Here is a 14,773-nt window from a genome sequence, read left to right as displayed (position 1 = left end):
CAACAGAGGACACCCCTGTCACATTCCCCTGACCAAACTAAAACAATCCAAGAGTTTCTTATTCACCTGTACTATATACCTTCTAAACCTCCTGGCTTATGTGCACCAGCATTACATAGGACAGGAAGGGGGCAAAAACATGGCTGCTGCCCTAGAAAAAAAAAATGTTTTCTAATCTATATTTCATGCTTTTCAATTATAAGACGAAAGTAGACCAAGAAATTTCAGAAGTTGATGTAAGGTGTCATGTAGAGAATTATTTATTCTTCTTTCTTTGGTTATTTGGGTTTAGTGGTTCAGTTTGGTTCACACTTCTCACATGTTAGGGCCCATTCACACGGAGTAACGTGCCGCGTGACCTGGCACGTATATGCCGTGTGAGATTTTGCGGGCCGTATACGCTTCCATTTATTTCAATGGGAGCGTGGATCGTAAACGCCACGTTATTTTGTGGCTGTGTGAATGCACCCTCACTCAGTTTAGAATGACTGAATCAAATTTCTAAGAAGAAGACAAAGGAGTCAGCAGTAACAATAGAGAATTTTTAATCATTTTTGTTTGTTTTCATAGGAATCGACTCAAGAATCATTCAACACAGGGAAACTCAGGGACTAGTGGATCTCTCAAAATCGGTGTTTCAAGAGGCCATAAAAAGTATCATAGATGGAACTGTGCTGATTAAACATTTGGAAAGCATTCTGAACAGCAAAAAAATGTTTTTAGAAATTTGTAAACTTAGTAAGTTATTTGATCAAAATGGGGGAGCATAATGGGGGATTTATAACAGCTTTTATGACAATTTCTGGTGTGAAAGACACAGCTTTGGCAAAATTTGATGTTTTGCATACCACATCATTTTTGATAAATGGGAGTGTCGAGTGGGGCTTAGCAGGAGGGGTGTGGTATTCTTGTGGCGCTGCAGATTCATTATAATTTACCATCTAATTTGGAGTAAATTTTAGCTCAAATATATGCCAGCTCTTGCATACATGGCATAGATTTCAGTTTCTGTTGAATGGAGGACAGAAGATATGCCTAATTATTAGAGGTGCACATATCTTCATTAGATGCATCTCCACTTTGGGGCGCAGAAGATCGAAACTAGCACGTGAAACGTTGATGGCAGCTCCATATAACTAACTGATCTTTGTTTTGTAGAAGAAGGAACAAGAGGCAACGTCGTCATGTACATCACTGAAGTTATGGCGTGGAGGGAGAAAGAATTAAAAATTTTAAAGGAAGAGTATGCATGGATGGGCAGTCTCCTCCAAATGATCCAGAAAACTAATCTAAAAGGTACTGATTCTTAAATTCTGATAGTTGCTTTAGAAGTCAGAAGTGATATCAAGACCCTCATAGGGAGAGAGTCCTGACCTTCAATTCACTGAAAAAAAACACTGTGTAAAGTATGTGGCAGGTCAGAAGAGAGATGACATAGGGCTATGGCGGACCCTATATCTACAGGCTAAATCAAAGTGTAAGTTTTTCAACACTTAGTACAACACTGAGCCACCAATTTAGATTTGAAGGGGTCAAACTTCCCCCCCAAAAAAGAGAGCTTTCTTAAGATCTCACAATTTGGGCCAAAATTTTGATGCAAAATTCTAGCCTAGGTAAGCGAACTAAAAAGTGCAATAAATTTAGAGTAAACAGTCTGAAGATGCACCATACTTTTCATCCAGCTTGAACTGTGGCAAATCGGGGACATTTTTACACCCTAATCCCAATGTACTGCATATTAACGCCATATTTTTTTGGAAAATGTTAAGACTTCAATCTAAAATACAAAAAAAATTACATAATAAATACATGGAAGGTGAATTTTTACAATTACAGACCAGAAATAGTTGCTGGAATCTGGAAATCAGTTTCTATGGGAAAGAGTCCTGTGCCCAGGAGGGTTGGCCGTATGTTTGAATGCAGACTACCAGTTAACTTCACTGGCAGAGGCCTTAGTGTGGTTCAAGCTGCCAAGGGTTAAATGTCACCTTTGGTCAGCAACACAAAAAGACCCCTCAAACAACCAGGAGTTACAAAGGAAATAGACAGTTTAAATAGGCTAACTCAGAGACCAAACCTGCTGGCAGCGCCACAGGCTGGAATAGAGACCACTGTTCCAAGCCCTAGTGTAGAGCTGACAGTTCAGGAATTACTGGTCCTTACTAACAGTCCCAGATAGACAGAGGTATCCCCCACACAGAGGCCTAGTCTGGCAACCTGCCTGACTACTGGATCCCAGCCCTGAACTACTGTCGTTAACCAATTTCCAGTCAAAGTGTGAGCATCCGGCGGGCGTTGTCTCACACCATATAAAAGCAAGTCCCCACCCAACAGGGCGGTGGCCATGACCTCACCGGTCATGCTGAGTATGACCAAAACGGGACTTAGCTTCTGAGCGGCTCCAAAAAGTTAGAGCAAGCTCAGCAGGGCGAAAATGGGACTTAGCCTCTGAGCAGCTCCAAAATGTCTGGGCATGCTCAGTAGGGGAAAAACTGGACTTAGACTCCAGTCGCCTCACTGCATGAGGTCGAGGACGAGAGTCGGATTGACCCGCAGGTGGCGCTGTACGCCGGGACGGAATCCTGCGAAATCCGATCCTAACAGCAGTACACATTTCCTTCCATACTCCAAAGATATACTGATGGGGAGATTGTGAGCCCTATGTGGGACTGTGACCACAATGTCTGTAAAACGCTGTAGAATATATTGGTGCTATGTAAGTAATGCAAAACTTATTTCCAAGTATATCAATTCTCAGCATACATTACAATTACATTATAGTGAGATGAGTTTTATCTATTAAGTCAATGTTTTCTATTCCTTTTATTTGCAGTAAATGTTTCTGAAGTTCAAAGGAAATATTCACAAAAGCTTGGACCCCAAAAACTAAACGATTTAATGTCTGTAAAAATTCACGGGAAAAATATCCAAGGAATTTCTACATACGCCCCTAGCTGTTCAACTGATGTGATGGACATGGCTTACCATGTACACATTTACAGAAACAGTCATGTTTTTATTACTTGCTGGAAAGAACAACAAGAAAATTATTTTGCAGACAGCTTTGAATATTCAGACAGTATCCTAAACCGAAATAAAGAAGATTGTACAATAACTTTAGAAGTATTAAGGGATCAAGTCTTCACTCCCTGCATCACACAGTGCAAAACCTTTTACAAGGATTTGAAAACCGTGAAAATCACATTTGAAATTGTTGACAAATTTTTGAAAGATTTCAAAAACAAATATAAACAGTTAAAAGATGAATTTAGAATCCTCCTTCACTTGGGATGTAATGATGGTGGTGAATGGATCGCTCAGCGTGTGCAGCAGGTTGAGCAGTACCACCAGCTGGACGTAGCTTTCAATTCAGCAAAGGTCATAGATAGAGATGAGCGAACAGTGTTCTATCGAACACATGTTCGATCGGATATCAGGGTGTTCGCCATGTTCGAATCGAATCGAACACCACGTGGTAAAGTGCGCCAAAATTCGATTCCCCTCCCACCTTCCCTGGCGCCTTTTTTGCACCAATAACAGCGCAGGGGAGGTGGGACAGGAACTACGACACCGGGGGCATTGAAAAAAATTGGAAAAAGTCATTGGCTGCCGAAAACAGGTGACCTCCATTTTAGACGAATAGTGGATTTCAAATCCGGGTCATATGAGAATGTGAACTTTGTGACTATGAGACAGGGATAGCTGTACAGGCAGGGATAGCTAGGGATAACCTTTATTTAGGGGGGAATGTTATTAAAAATAACTTTTTGGGGCTCTATCGGGTGTGTAATTGTGATTTTTGTGAGATAAACTTTTTCCCATAGGGATGCATTGGCCAGCGCTGATTGGCCGAATTCCGTACTCTGGCCAATCAGTGCTGGCCAATGCATTCTATTAGCTTGATGAAGCAGAGTGTGCACAAGGGTTCAAGCGCACCCTCGGCTCTGATGTAGCAGAGCAGAGGCTGCACAAGGGTTCAAGTGCACCCTCGGCTCTCCTACATCAGAGCCGAGGGTGCGCTTGAACCCTTGTGCAGCCTCGGCTCTGCTACATCAGAGCCGAGGGTGCGCTTGAACCCTTGTGCACACTCTGCTTCATCAAGCTAATAGAATGCATTGGCCAGCGCTGATTGGCCAATGTATTCTATTAGCCTGATGAAGTAGAGCTGAATGTGTGTGCTAAGCACACACATTCAGCTCTACTTCATCGGGCTAATAGAATGCATTGGCCAGCGCTGATTGGCCAGAGTACGGAACTCGACCAATCAGCGCTGGCTCTGCTGGAGGAGGCGGAGTCTAAGATCGCTCCACACCAGTCTCCATTCAGGTCCGACCTTAGACTCCGCCTCCTCCGGCAGAGCCAGCGCTGATTGGCCGAAGGCTGGCCAATGCATTCCTATGCGAATGCAGAGACTTAGCAGTGCTGAGTCAGTTTTGCTCAACTACACATCTGATGCACACTCGGCACTGCTACATCAGATGTAGCAATCTGATGTAGCAGAGCCGAGGGTGCACTAGAACCCCTGTGCAAACTCAGTTCACGCTAATAGAATGCATTGGCCAGCGCTGATTGGCCAATGCATTCTATTAGCCCGATGAAGTAGAGCTGAATGTGTGTGCTAAGCACACACATTCAGCACTGCTTCATCACGCCAATACAATGCATTAGCCAGTGCTGATTGGCCAGAGTACGGAATTCGGCCAATCAGCGCTGGCTCTGCTGGAGGAGGCAGAGTCTAAGGTCGGACCTGAATGGAGACTGGTGTGGAGCGATCTTAGACTCCGCCTCCTCCAGCAGAGCCAGCGCTGATTGGTCGAGTTCCGTACTCTGGCCAATCAGCGCTGGCCAATGCATTCTATTAGCCCGATGAAGTAGAGCTGAATGTGTGTGCTTAGCACACACATTCAGCTCTACTTCATCAGGCTAATAGAATACATTGGCCAATCAGCGCTGGCCAATGCATTCTATTAGCTTGATGAAGCAGAGTGTGCACAAGGGTTCAAGCGCACCCTCGGCTCTGATGTAGCAGAGCTGAGGGTGCACAAGGGTTCAAGTGCACCCTCGGCTCTCCTACATCAGAGCCGAGGGTGCGCTTGAACCCTTGTGCAGCCTCGGCTCTGCTACATCAGAGCCGAGGGTGCGCTTGAACCCTTGTGCACACTCTGCTTCATCAAGCTAATAGAATGCATTGGCCAGCACTGATTGGCCAATGCATTCTATTAGCCCGATGAAGTAGAGCTGAATGTGTGTGCTAAGCACACTCATTCAGCACTGCTTCATCACGCCAATACAATGCATTAGCCAGTGCTGATTGGCCAGAGTACGGAATTCGGCCAATCAGCGCTGGCCAATGCATTCTATTAGCCCGATGAAGTAGAGCTGAATGTGTGTGCTAAGCACACACATTCAGCACTGCTTCATCACGCCAATACAATGCATTAGCCAGTGCTGATTGGCCAGAGTACGGAATTCGGCCAATCAGCGCTGGCTCTGCTGGAGGAGGCGGAGTCTAAGATCGCTCCACACCAGTCTCCATTCAGGTCCGACCTTAGACTCCGCCTCCTCCAGCACAGCCAGCGCTGATTGGCCGAATTCCGTACTCTGGCCAATCAGCACTGGCTAATGCATTGTATTGGCGTGATGAAGCAGTGCTGAATGTGTGTGCTTAGCACACACATTCAGCTCTACTTCATCGGGCTAATAGAATGCATTGGCCAGCGCTGATTGGCCGAATTCCGTACTCTGGCCAATCAGCACTGGCTAATGCATTGTATTGGCGTGATGAAGCAGTGCTGAATGAGTGTGCTTAGCACACACATTCAGCTCTACTTCATCGGGCTAATAGAATGCATTGGCCAATCAGCGCTGGCCAATGCATTCTATTAGCGTGAACTGAGTTTGCACAGGGGTTCTAGTGCACCCTCGGCTCTGCTACATCAGATTGCTACATCTGATGTAGCAGTGCCGAGTGTGCATCAGATGTGTAGTTGAGCAAAACTGACTCAGCACTGCTAAGTCTGCATTCGCATAGGAATGCATTGGCCAGCCTTCGGCCAATCAGCGCTGGCTCTGCCGGAGGAGACGGAGTCTAAGGTCGGACCTGAATGGAGACTGGTGTGGAGCGATCTTAGACTCCGCCTCCTCCAGCAGAGCCAGCGCTGATTGGCCGAATTCCGTACTCTGGCCAATCAGCACTGGCTAATGCATTGTATTGGCGTGATGAAGCAGTGCTGAATGTGTGTGCTTAGCACACACATTCAGCTCTACTTCATCGGGCTAATAGAATGCATTGGCCAGCGCTGATTGGCCAGAGTACGGAATTCGGCCAATCAGCGCTGGCTCTGCTGGAGGAGGCGGAGTCTAAGATCGCTCCACACCAGTCTCCATTCAGGTCCGACCTTAGACTCCGCCTCCTCCAGCAGAGCCAGCGCTGATTGGCCGAATTCCGTACTCTGGCCAATCAGCACTGGCTAATGCATTTCTATGGGGAAAAGTTAGCTTGCGAAAATCGCAAACTGACAGGGATTTCCATGAAATAAAGTGACTTTTATGCCCCCAGACATGCTTCCCCTGCTGTCCCAGTGTCATTCCAGGGTGTTGGTATCATTTCCTGGGGTGTCATAGTGGACTTGGTGACCCTCCAGACACGAATTTGGGTTTCCCCCTTAACGAGTTTATGTTCCCCATAGACTATAATGGGGTTCGAAACCCATTCGAACACTCGAACAGTGAGCGGCTGTTCGAATCGAATTTCGAACCTCGAACATTTTAGTGTTCGCTCATCTCTAGTCATAGAGGAAGTAAAAACTTTATTAAAACTCTCTGGAAATTTTCAGATCTTGACAACACTGCTGGAATTTGTAAGTTCTTTTTAGTATGACTGTATAAAATAGTTTTTAATGTTTATTTGCATGACAAAATGAATGAATTTTTATCTACCAATAGGTGAGAAATCAGTTTATGACCATTTGGTTGTGTACTAGAGATGGGTAAGCTGATTCATCACAAACCAGATTTGACCCAAATATTTGAAATTGTTTGGTTTTTAATGAAACCAAACAAATTCCAATTCATCTCAGATGAACTAGTATTGGCTGTGTGAGACGTTCTAGCACCACGTGACATTAGCTGACAGCTTTTTAGCCAATAGACAGTGGTAGTTGGACACCTAATATTGCTGAAGTCATATACGCTATTTGAGCTTGAACATGAGACATTACAGTAATAGTGGGTATAGGGAAGGGTCTGTAATTTATATCATAGATAGGAATGAGGGAGCATATCTGTTCTGCTATATACTTTTAAAGACAGTATTGCTAGTAAAAAATCTTTTTTAAAGGAGACCTTTCATCAGATTGGGCACAGGCAGTTCCATAAACTACTGGAAAGCTGACAGTGTGCTGAATTGGTCCCGGTACCGTAGCGCTTCACAGTCAGAAGGATGTTTTTGACAGTCTGTCAGGTATGTCCTTCTCCACAGCAACGCCTATCGCGCTGTACAGTGCAAGCGGGGAGGAACGCTCCCTCCCTCTGCTCACAAGATCCGATAAACCCACCTGGTTGACCCATCACATCTGGGGTCCACTCACTTACATAAAACCTTTCACACTATATTGATACCCACTTACAAAAATATGTTGTGACGTTGCCATCATATCTCAAGGACTTTAGAAGATTTTCTTGCTGTTGAGTGGAAATCAACAAATTTATGGGCATGTAGCATCTCTATCTAGTAATATTTCCCCCCAGAAGGAATTGGTAGCCATTTTTCGAACACTAACATCTGACCATCTAATGCCATACTTGCAGAAAACTTTTATTATTAGCAGCATTAAATTTATTCTTGAATGTAATGTGTTCAGTTTTGACTCCAAGAGCTGTCTCCAGAACTGTGGTACATTTGGAGACAAACATATTTACAGGCCATAGCCATAGCCATAGTATATTGGCAATCTCCTGTTTATATGGAATTCCATGAGTCCTTTTCTGATTTTACATCCCACCTAAACCGTAACCGGTGGGATACTTCACTTAGTGGTAAATCCAACACAATGCCATTAAATTTTTGGATTTGGAGCTAATTGGAGAACATGGCCACATACGGACTAAAACCTTTTTCACTTCTGTAGATTTTTACCGTTTTCTTGATTACCAGAGCTTATACTATAGAAAATGGAAAGCCAACGTGCCATTTGGTCAACTGACATATTCAATGACTACAGCATCCAAGTCAGATACTGATACAACACTTCTGTAATAAAAGTTATTGTACCAGTCTTGTTTGACAACAATCCAAGAAGAACAAAATGGCATCTAAAACATAACCTTTAATAATCAAGGATAAAAAACATGTACTATAAACATTAACAACAACAATATGCGTCCCAGCAGGGTCAGGTATTAGAAAAATTGCATATACACTCACAGTCCTCCCAAAATATAGTATGTATATAACAGGACACGGCGGTCCTAAAAATAAAACCAGTGGGTCTTATCGTGTCCGATGGGAAGAGGCGCCAAATGAGTGCAAGAATATATGGATAGGGATGAGCCCAGACTAGGCTGCAGGAACGACACAATAAAGGAGAAAAAGGGATTGAAGAAAGCTGTATAGAGGAGACGCCTAGACCCTAATTGTAAAGGAAGAGGACTAGCAATACCCTAAATCCTACCCAAAGTCACCGCCCTAGTAAGCGTGTGCCCTGTCTGGAATCTATCTGGATATACTAAACACTGCCCAAAAACAAACAGAAACAAAAAGTGTCAAAAATGTGACGAATCAAAAATAAATGTTTAAAACACATACCATGCACCACTTGTTTGATCCAAAATAAATCTTGGACCTGAGCCATCCAAAATTGAAATGAATCTTGAGAGCTTTGCCCATCTCTATTGTGCACAGATTACTTTTTTGTTTGAAGAATATTTGATGTGAAAATTTTTTCCTTTGATGACAAAGGTTGTTTTGGTTTTTCATGCATTCTAACGTCAAGCTCAGATGTGGTGGAAACAAGAGAGGTAATTTGCAATAAATTTTTGAAACCCTGACAATATACGCTCTTTAGACATGATGGATATTTTGCTGCGGTGTTGTAAAATAGTTTTTCTACATCTAAACTTGGGGCCTTAGCCTTAAAGGAACTCTAATCACTGGGAAAAGTCATTTTTAGATAAGCCCATCCTTGTATAGCCTTTAGAAAGGTTATTTCACACCTACCTTTTGTACGTAAGTCGCCTCAGTAGATTTTGAATAAGTCCGTTTTTATGTATATACTAATTAGCTTCCACCGTGCACCGGAAGTGTCTGTGTGCACCGTCTGCTCTATCTATGTATAGCAGAGGCTGCTGTGCTGATGACTCATCTCTGCTGTACATACACATAGAGCAGACAGTGCACAGAGACCCTTCCGGTGCATGGTGGAAGCTAATTAGTATATGCATAAAAACGGACCTATTAAAAATCTATTGAGGCAATTTACATACAAAAGGTAGGTGTGGAATTGCCTTTCTAAAGGCTATGCAAGGATGGGCTTATCTAAAAATGACTTTGCCCAATGATAGAGCCCCTTTAAAGTCACTTAAGAGGTTCTCCAGATTTTGAAATTTAATTTCTTTATTAGTACTCACAAAAAAATATTTTTTTTCTATGTGTGTCAATTTTTGTTTTTTAAAAGAATGGTCCAGTGATATTGCAGTAACATAGTGTTATGGTCAGCAGGGTTATTAAATAAAACTAATAAATAAAAACCCTGCGGAGTCCAACTGGGCCCTGAACTGCAGGAACACCCTGGTGTGAACAAGGTCTGGCAGTTAGTGTCACTACACCACTCTGTTAATTCACAGAGAAGGCCTGTGCAGCTCAGAGCAGCCGCTACAACAAACAAGACAGTCTAGTCAGAAGCTCTGAACTAGACAGAGACCAGTACACAGTGTGTGTTACCAGTACAAGCAGAACAAGGCAGCTTACTTCCCAACTAACAGTGTGATTCTATCTGAAGGGTAGATTCTAGCTAAGGCCAGCTAAAGAGTAATCACACTGGCACCCATTCACACACAACAGACATGAGGATCTGGAATGATACTAGGGCAGCGGGCAGAGTTACCTGGCTCCTTAAATAGGGAAATGGCGGTCCCAACCAACCAGCCCAGCTGCCCACGCCGGGTGCACATTGGCTGACACCCTAGTCAGTTAGACAACCGACAACCCCCAGCTGCTGCAAGGGAAGTTAACCCCTGCTAAGCAGGTCTGTATCAAGTAGGAAAATGTGACAGCTGGCAAAACGCAACAACCAAGGAGTGGACTGCGACCCGTCCCCTTGGCCACAGCTGCCGGACTGTCCTAACACATAGTGTTATGGCATCACTGGTTTTCTTTCCATTTCCTCCCAGAATATCTGCTGATATGTTTATTACCAATAAACAGAAGCTGCTGATAGTTACTGACTTTAATTCTGTAACCTACACAATAGTACGAAGCACTGTGACGGATGTATGCTATTAACAATTTTATATTTGGTGATCTCTTCAATATTTCTACACTATGATATATTTATATATGATGTCAACTTTTAGCTCAATTTTATTTTTTTTAATTTTTTGTTGTTGTTATTTTAGGCTGATAACTTTGAGAATTGTAAACAAAAGCCTCTTTCTTGCATAAATGAAGAAGTGATGAAAACAAGAAAACTTCTGTCGGAAATAAAAGATGAACATATTGAATGTCTTAAAGAAGTTTTGTTAAGGAAGGACTTTTTCCTTTGGGTGAAAGAAGCTTTGAAAAGTACGAAACACTTTTGTAATTGTATGATACAAAAATATAGTCAGTCATTCATTTTACAGTTGAATAGTAGGATTGACTGCGGAGAACTTTACATTGTTGAGCTACATTATTTTCAATTTTATTTTAGATGTCAATGAGTTGAAAGTATTTGTTGACCTGGCCTCCATCTCTGCTGGTGAGAATGACATGGATGTGGATCGTGTTGCCTGTTTCCATGATGCAGTTTTGGGTTATTCATCTTTACTATATGAACTGGATTCACATTCTGGATTTGATAAATTGATGACGTGTTTGCAAAAACTGTGGAGAGCTTTAAAAAATGACCCAAACCTCCCCAAAAAGTTGGTAAGTGTCTCAGATATATCTATAGAATAATGGGGGGGACTTTAACAACCCATCTGTGCCAGTTTTCTGATGTAGATGGATGATAATTTGAGGCCACCTCAAAGATTCACCACATCTTCCATTCTACGACTTGGTTTTCACTTTCTGTGAATGTTGGTGGAGCATTGCGGAGACCGGGCTGGGAGGGGATATTTTTTTTATATAACTCATGCCAGAATACTGACTGTTGTAGATTCCCACTCCGGCACACTGGTGTGTGTCTGATTTATCAAGAGACGCCGGCCTCTTAATAATTCAGGAGTGCCTCATGCCAGTCTTTAAGACTTACATAGGTAACGCCAGTCTTAATATATTTCCCAAACTATGTTGTAGTTTGAAAGAAACTATATTCTCTACATATAGTTGTTTTTTTTCCCCAATGAAATGAATGGGACGCATTTTTTAATCCACCTGCAAAAAAACTCAGTTTCTCAGTTTTGGATTTAAAATGTAAATAAAACTATATAATTTTGGTATCCTCGAAATCATACCAAAACATAGAATACACATGACATGTCATTTTGATTGCACAGTGAATGGGGTGAAAACAAAGCCCATAAAAAAGTCAAACAAATACACTTTTTCCTCAACTGATTCTGAATTTTTTTCCGGCTTCCCAGTACATTGTATAGAATAATAAATGGTGCCATTATAGAGAACAGTTTGTCCCACAAACATTAAGCCCTCATATGGCTCTGCGAATGGAAAAATAAAAAAGTATGGAAAACGAAATTGAAAAATGCCACCGGCAGGACGGGATTACAGTGTTGATCCACTAAAGGGTCTTCGCTCCAGCCTCATGACAGTAATGGGGAAAGTACAGTACAGCACCATGATGCTGATCTCTGTGCCGTGAGAGTTTTTATAATGACCACTATACAGGCAGCAGAGATAAGTGATGATATCTGTTGCCAGTGATATATTATTTACAAAGGAGACAGCAGTTGGAGTTTCAAGCTTTCCCTGACCACTGTCATGATGCTGCGAGTCACCGGCCATATCCACCTTCTAGAGGTAATATCTTTGGAGCAGGTGTGAGTATAAATTCCAAGTGTGTTGGCTCACAGCTCTACCAGTGGACAGTGAGTGATGTGACTTTTTGCGTTCTAGACATTTCAGAGCTACTTTACATGAATAACATGAATATACATTTTTAAATAAGTTACGTTGTATAAATATTAGCTGTCAACTATAGGTCCCAGCAGCCGGACACCTATGGAGATAAGTGAGAACTTATTTTGGAGGGGATTCCCTTAAATATAAAACTAATTACATATTTTTTTATTCTTTTTCCTTAGAGAGACTCTGCACGTCAAATACAGTGGTTGAAAACTGTAAAAGAAAGTCATGGATCGGTGGAATTGTCTTCATTGTCATTAGTAACTACAATAAACAAACGGGGGATGTACATAATCCAAGCACCCAAAGACAACAAAAAGGTGGTTACTCTTAACACTATAGAAGGGCACTACCATATGCTGCTGCACGGCTGTCCATATAGTTGAGTTAGTAATTTGGCCGATGGCAGTTGTTTAGTGTGTTGAAAAGAAATTATTATTTTTTAATGTGATGATAACTGTGTGTTTGTTACTAGAGAGGAGCGAACAGCGTTCGATCGAGTACATGTTTGATTGGATATCAGACTGTTTGAGATGTTCGATTCGAGTCGAACACCATGTGGAAAACTCACAAAAAATTTGATTCCCCTCCCACCTTCCCTGGCGTTTTTTTTTGCACCAATAACTGCGCAGGGGAGGTGGGACAGGAACTACGACAACAGAGGCATCGAAAAAAATCGGAAAAAGTAATTGGCTGGCTAATTCAGGTGACCTCCAATTTATCCAAACAGTGGATTTAATATCTGGTTCATATGAGACTGTGAACTATGTGATTGTGGGACAGGGACAGGTGTACTGGCAGGGTTAGCTAGGGATTACCTTTATTTAGGTGGGAATGTCACTCACCCAGCTCTTTGGGGGCCATATCTGGTCGGGATCCCTGTCAGCTTGCGATATGCATGAGCTGACTTTTTCCCATAGGAATGCATTGACCAGCGTATATTGGCCGAATGCCATACAGAGTACAGCATTCAGCCAATCAACGCTGGTTCTGCTGGAGGCTCGTCTGTGAGGAGGCGGAGTCTAATATCACACCAGAATGGAGACTGCTGTGGACCAATCTTAGACTCCGCCTCCTCTGGCAGAACCAGCGTTGATTGGCCGAATGCTGTACTCTGTATGGCATTCGGCCAATCAATGCTGGTCAATGCATTCCTATGCCGAGATGTAGCAGTGCTGGCCGTGCGCTCAGGACTGCTACACCGGAGATGAAGCAGAGCTGAGTGTGCACTGAACCCTGCTGTACACTCAGCTCTGCTGAGATGCAGCAGAGCTGAGTGTGCAGCAGGGCTGAGTGTGCAGCAGGGTTCAGCACACACTCAGCTCTGCTACATCTCTGATGCAGCAGAGCTGAGTGTGCAGCAGGGTTCAGCACATCTCTACTGCAGCAGAGCTGAGTGTGCAGCAGGGTTCACATCTCCGGTGTAGCAGTGCTGGCCGTGTGCTCAGCTCAGCTGCATCTCCGGTGTACCTGAGCTGAGCGCATGGCCAGCGCTGCTACATCTCTGCATAGGAATGCATTGACCAGCGTTGATTGGCAGAATGCCATACAGAGTACAGCATTCGGATAATCAATGCTGGTTCTGCTGGAGTCTAAGATCGGTCCACAGCAGTCTCCATTCTGGTCCGATATTAGACTCTGCCTACTCACAGACGAGCCTCTGGCAGAACCAGCGTTGATTGGCCGAATGCTGTACTCTGTATGACATTCTGGCAATCAACGCTGGTCAATGTATTCCTATGGGAAAAAGTCAGCTCCCGCATATCACAAGCTGACAGCGATCCTGACATAATACAGTGACTTGGGTATGCCCCCAGAAATGCTTCCCCTGCTGTCCCAGTTGCATTCCAGGGTGTTGGAATCATTTCCTGGGGTGTCATAGTGGACTTGGTGACCCTCCTGAATCAAATAGTTGGTTCCCCCTAAACAAGTATTTATTCTCCATAGACTATAATGGGATTTGATGTTCGATCGAACAGTCGAGTATTGAGCGGCTACTCGAATCGAACTTCGAACATTTCGCTGTTCGCTCATCTCTATTTTTTACTATTGTTGTTCTATTCCAGTTTTCATTATTTATGTTGTTTGTGTAGAGACCAGGATATCTTATACTTTTCTTATCTACATGTATTTAAAGGGTTTTTTCCATGAAAGCAAGTTATCTCCTATCCATATTTCCCCCTAGCTCCTCGACTACCAGTATTAATACCACCACCAACAGTCATGTCTTCATCTTCCACCTCTTTCTTTTTTTTTTTAATGTAGATTGTGAGCCCCCATATAGGGTTCACAATGTACATTTTTTTCTCCTTCTCAGAATAACTTTATAGAATGGGAGGAAATCCATGCAAACACGGGGAGAACATACAAACTCCTTGGAGATGTTGTTCCTGACGGGATTTAAACCCAGGACTCCAGCGCTGCAAGGCTGCAGTGCTAACCACTGAGCCAACGTGTTGCCCCCTCTCCTCTACTTTTAAACAATGTTGA

At 43.1% G+C, this 14,773-nt stretch overlaps 1 protein-coding gene across 1 annotated transcript in view; it reads left to right on the top strand.

Moving 5' to 3' along the window:
* LOC142204587 (E3 ubiquitin-protein ligase RNF213-like) overlaps window positions 1–14,773 on the top strand; it is a 170,999-nt gene that overhangs the window by 44,833 nt on the left and 111,393 nt on the right. The window contains 7 exon segments of the mRNA XM_075275902.1: window positions 571–738; window positions 1,159–1,296; window positions 2,834–3,402; window positions 6,798–6,860; window positions 10,615–10,780; window positions 10,908–11,125; window positions 12,463–12,603. Coding sequence (XP_075132003.1) covers window positions 571–738; window positions 1,159–1,296; window positions 2,834–3,402; window positions 6,798–6,860; window positions 10,615–10,780; window positions 10,908–11,125; window positions 12,463–12,603 — 1,463 coding nt within the window.

Source organism: Leptodactylus fuscus, chromosome 5 (assembly GCF_031893055.1).
Source record: "Leptodactylus fuscus isolate aLepFus1 chromosome 5, aLepFus1.hap2, whole genome shotgun sequence".
Classification (NCBI taxonomy): domain Eukaryota; kingdom Metazoa; phylum Chordata; class Amphibia; order Anura; family Leptodactylidae; genus Leptodactylus; species Leptodactylus fuscus.
Note: the sequence above shows the minus strand (reverse complement) of the source record. Positions and strands in the feature narration are given on the sequence as shown.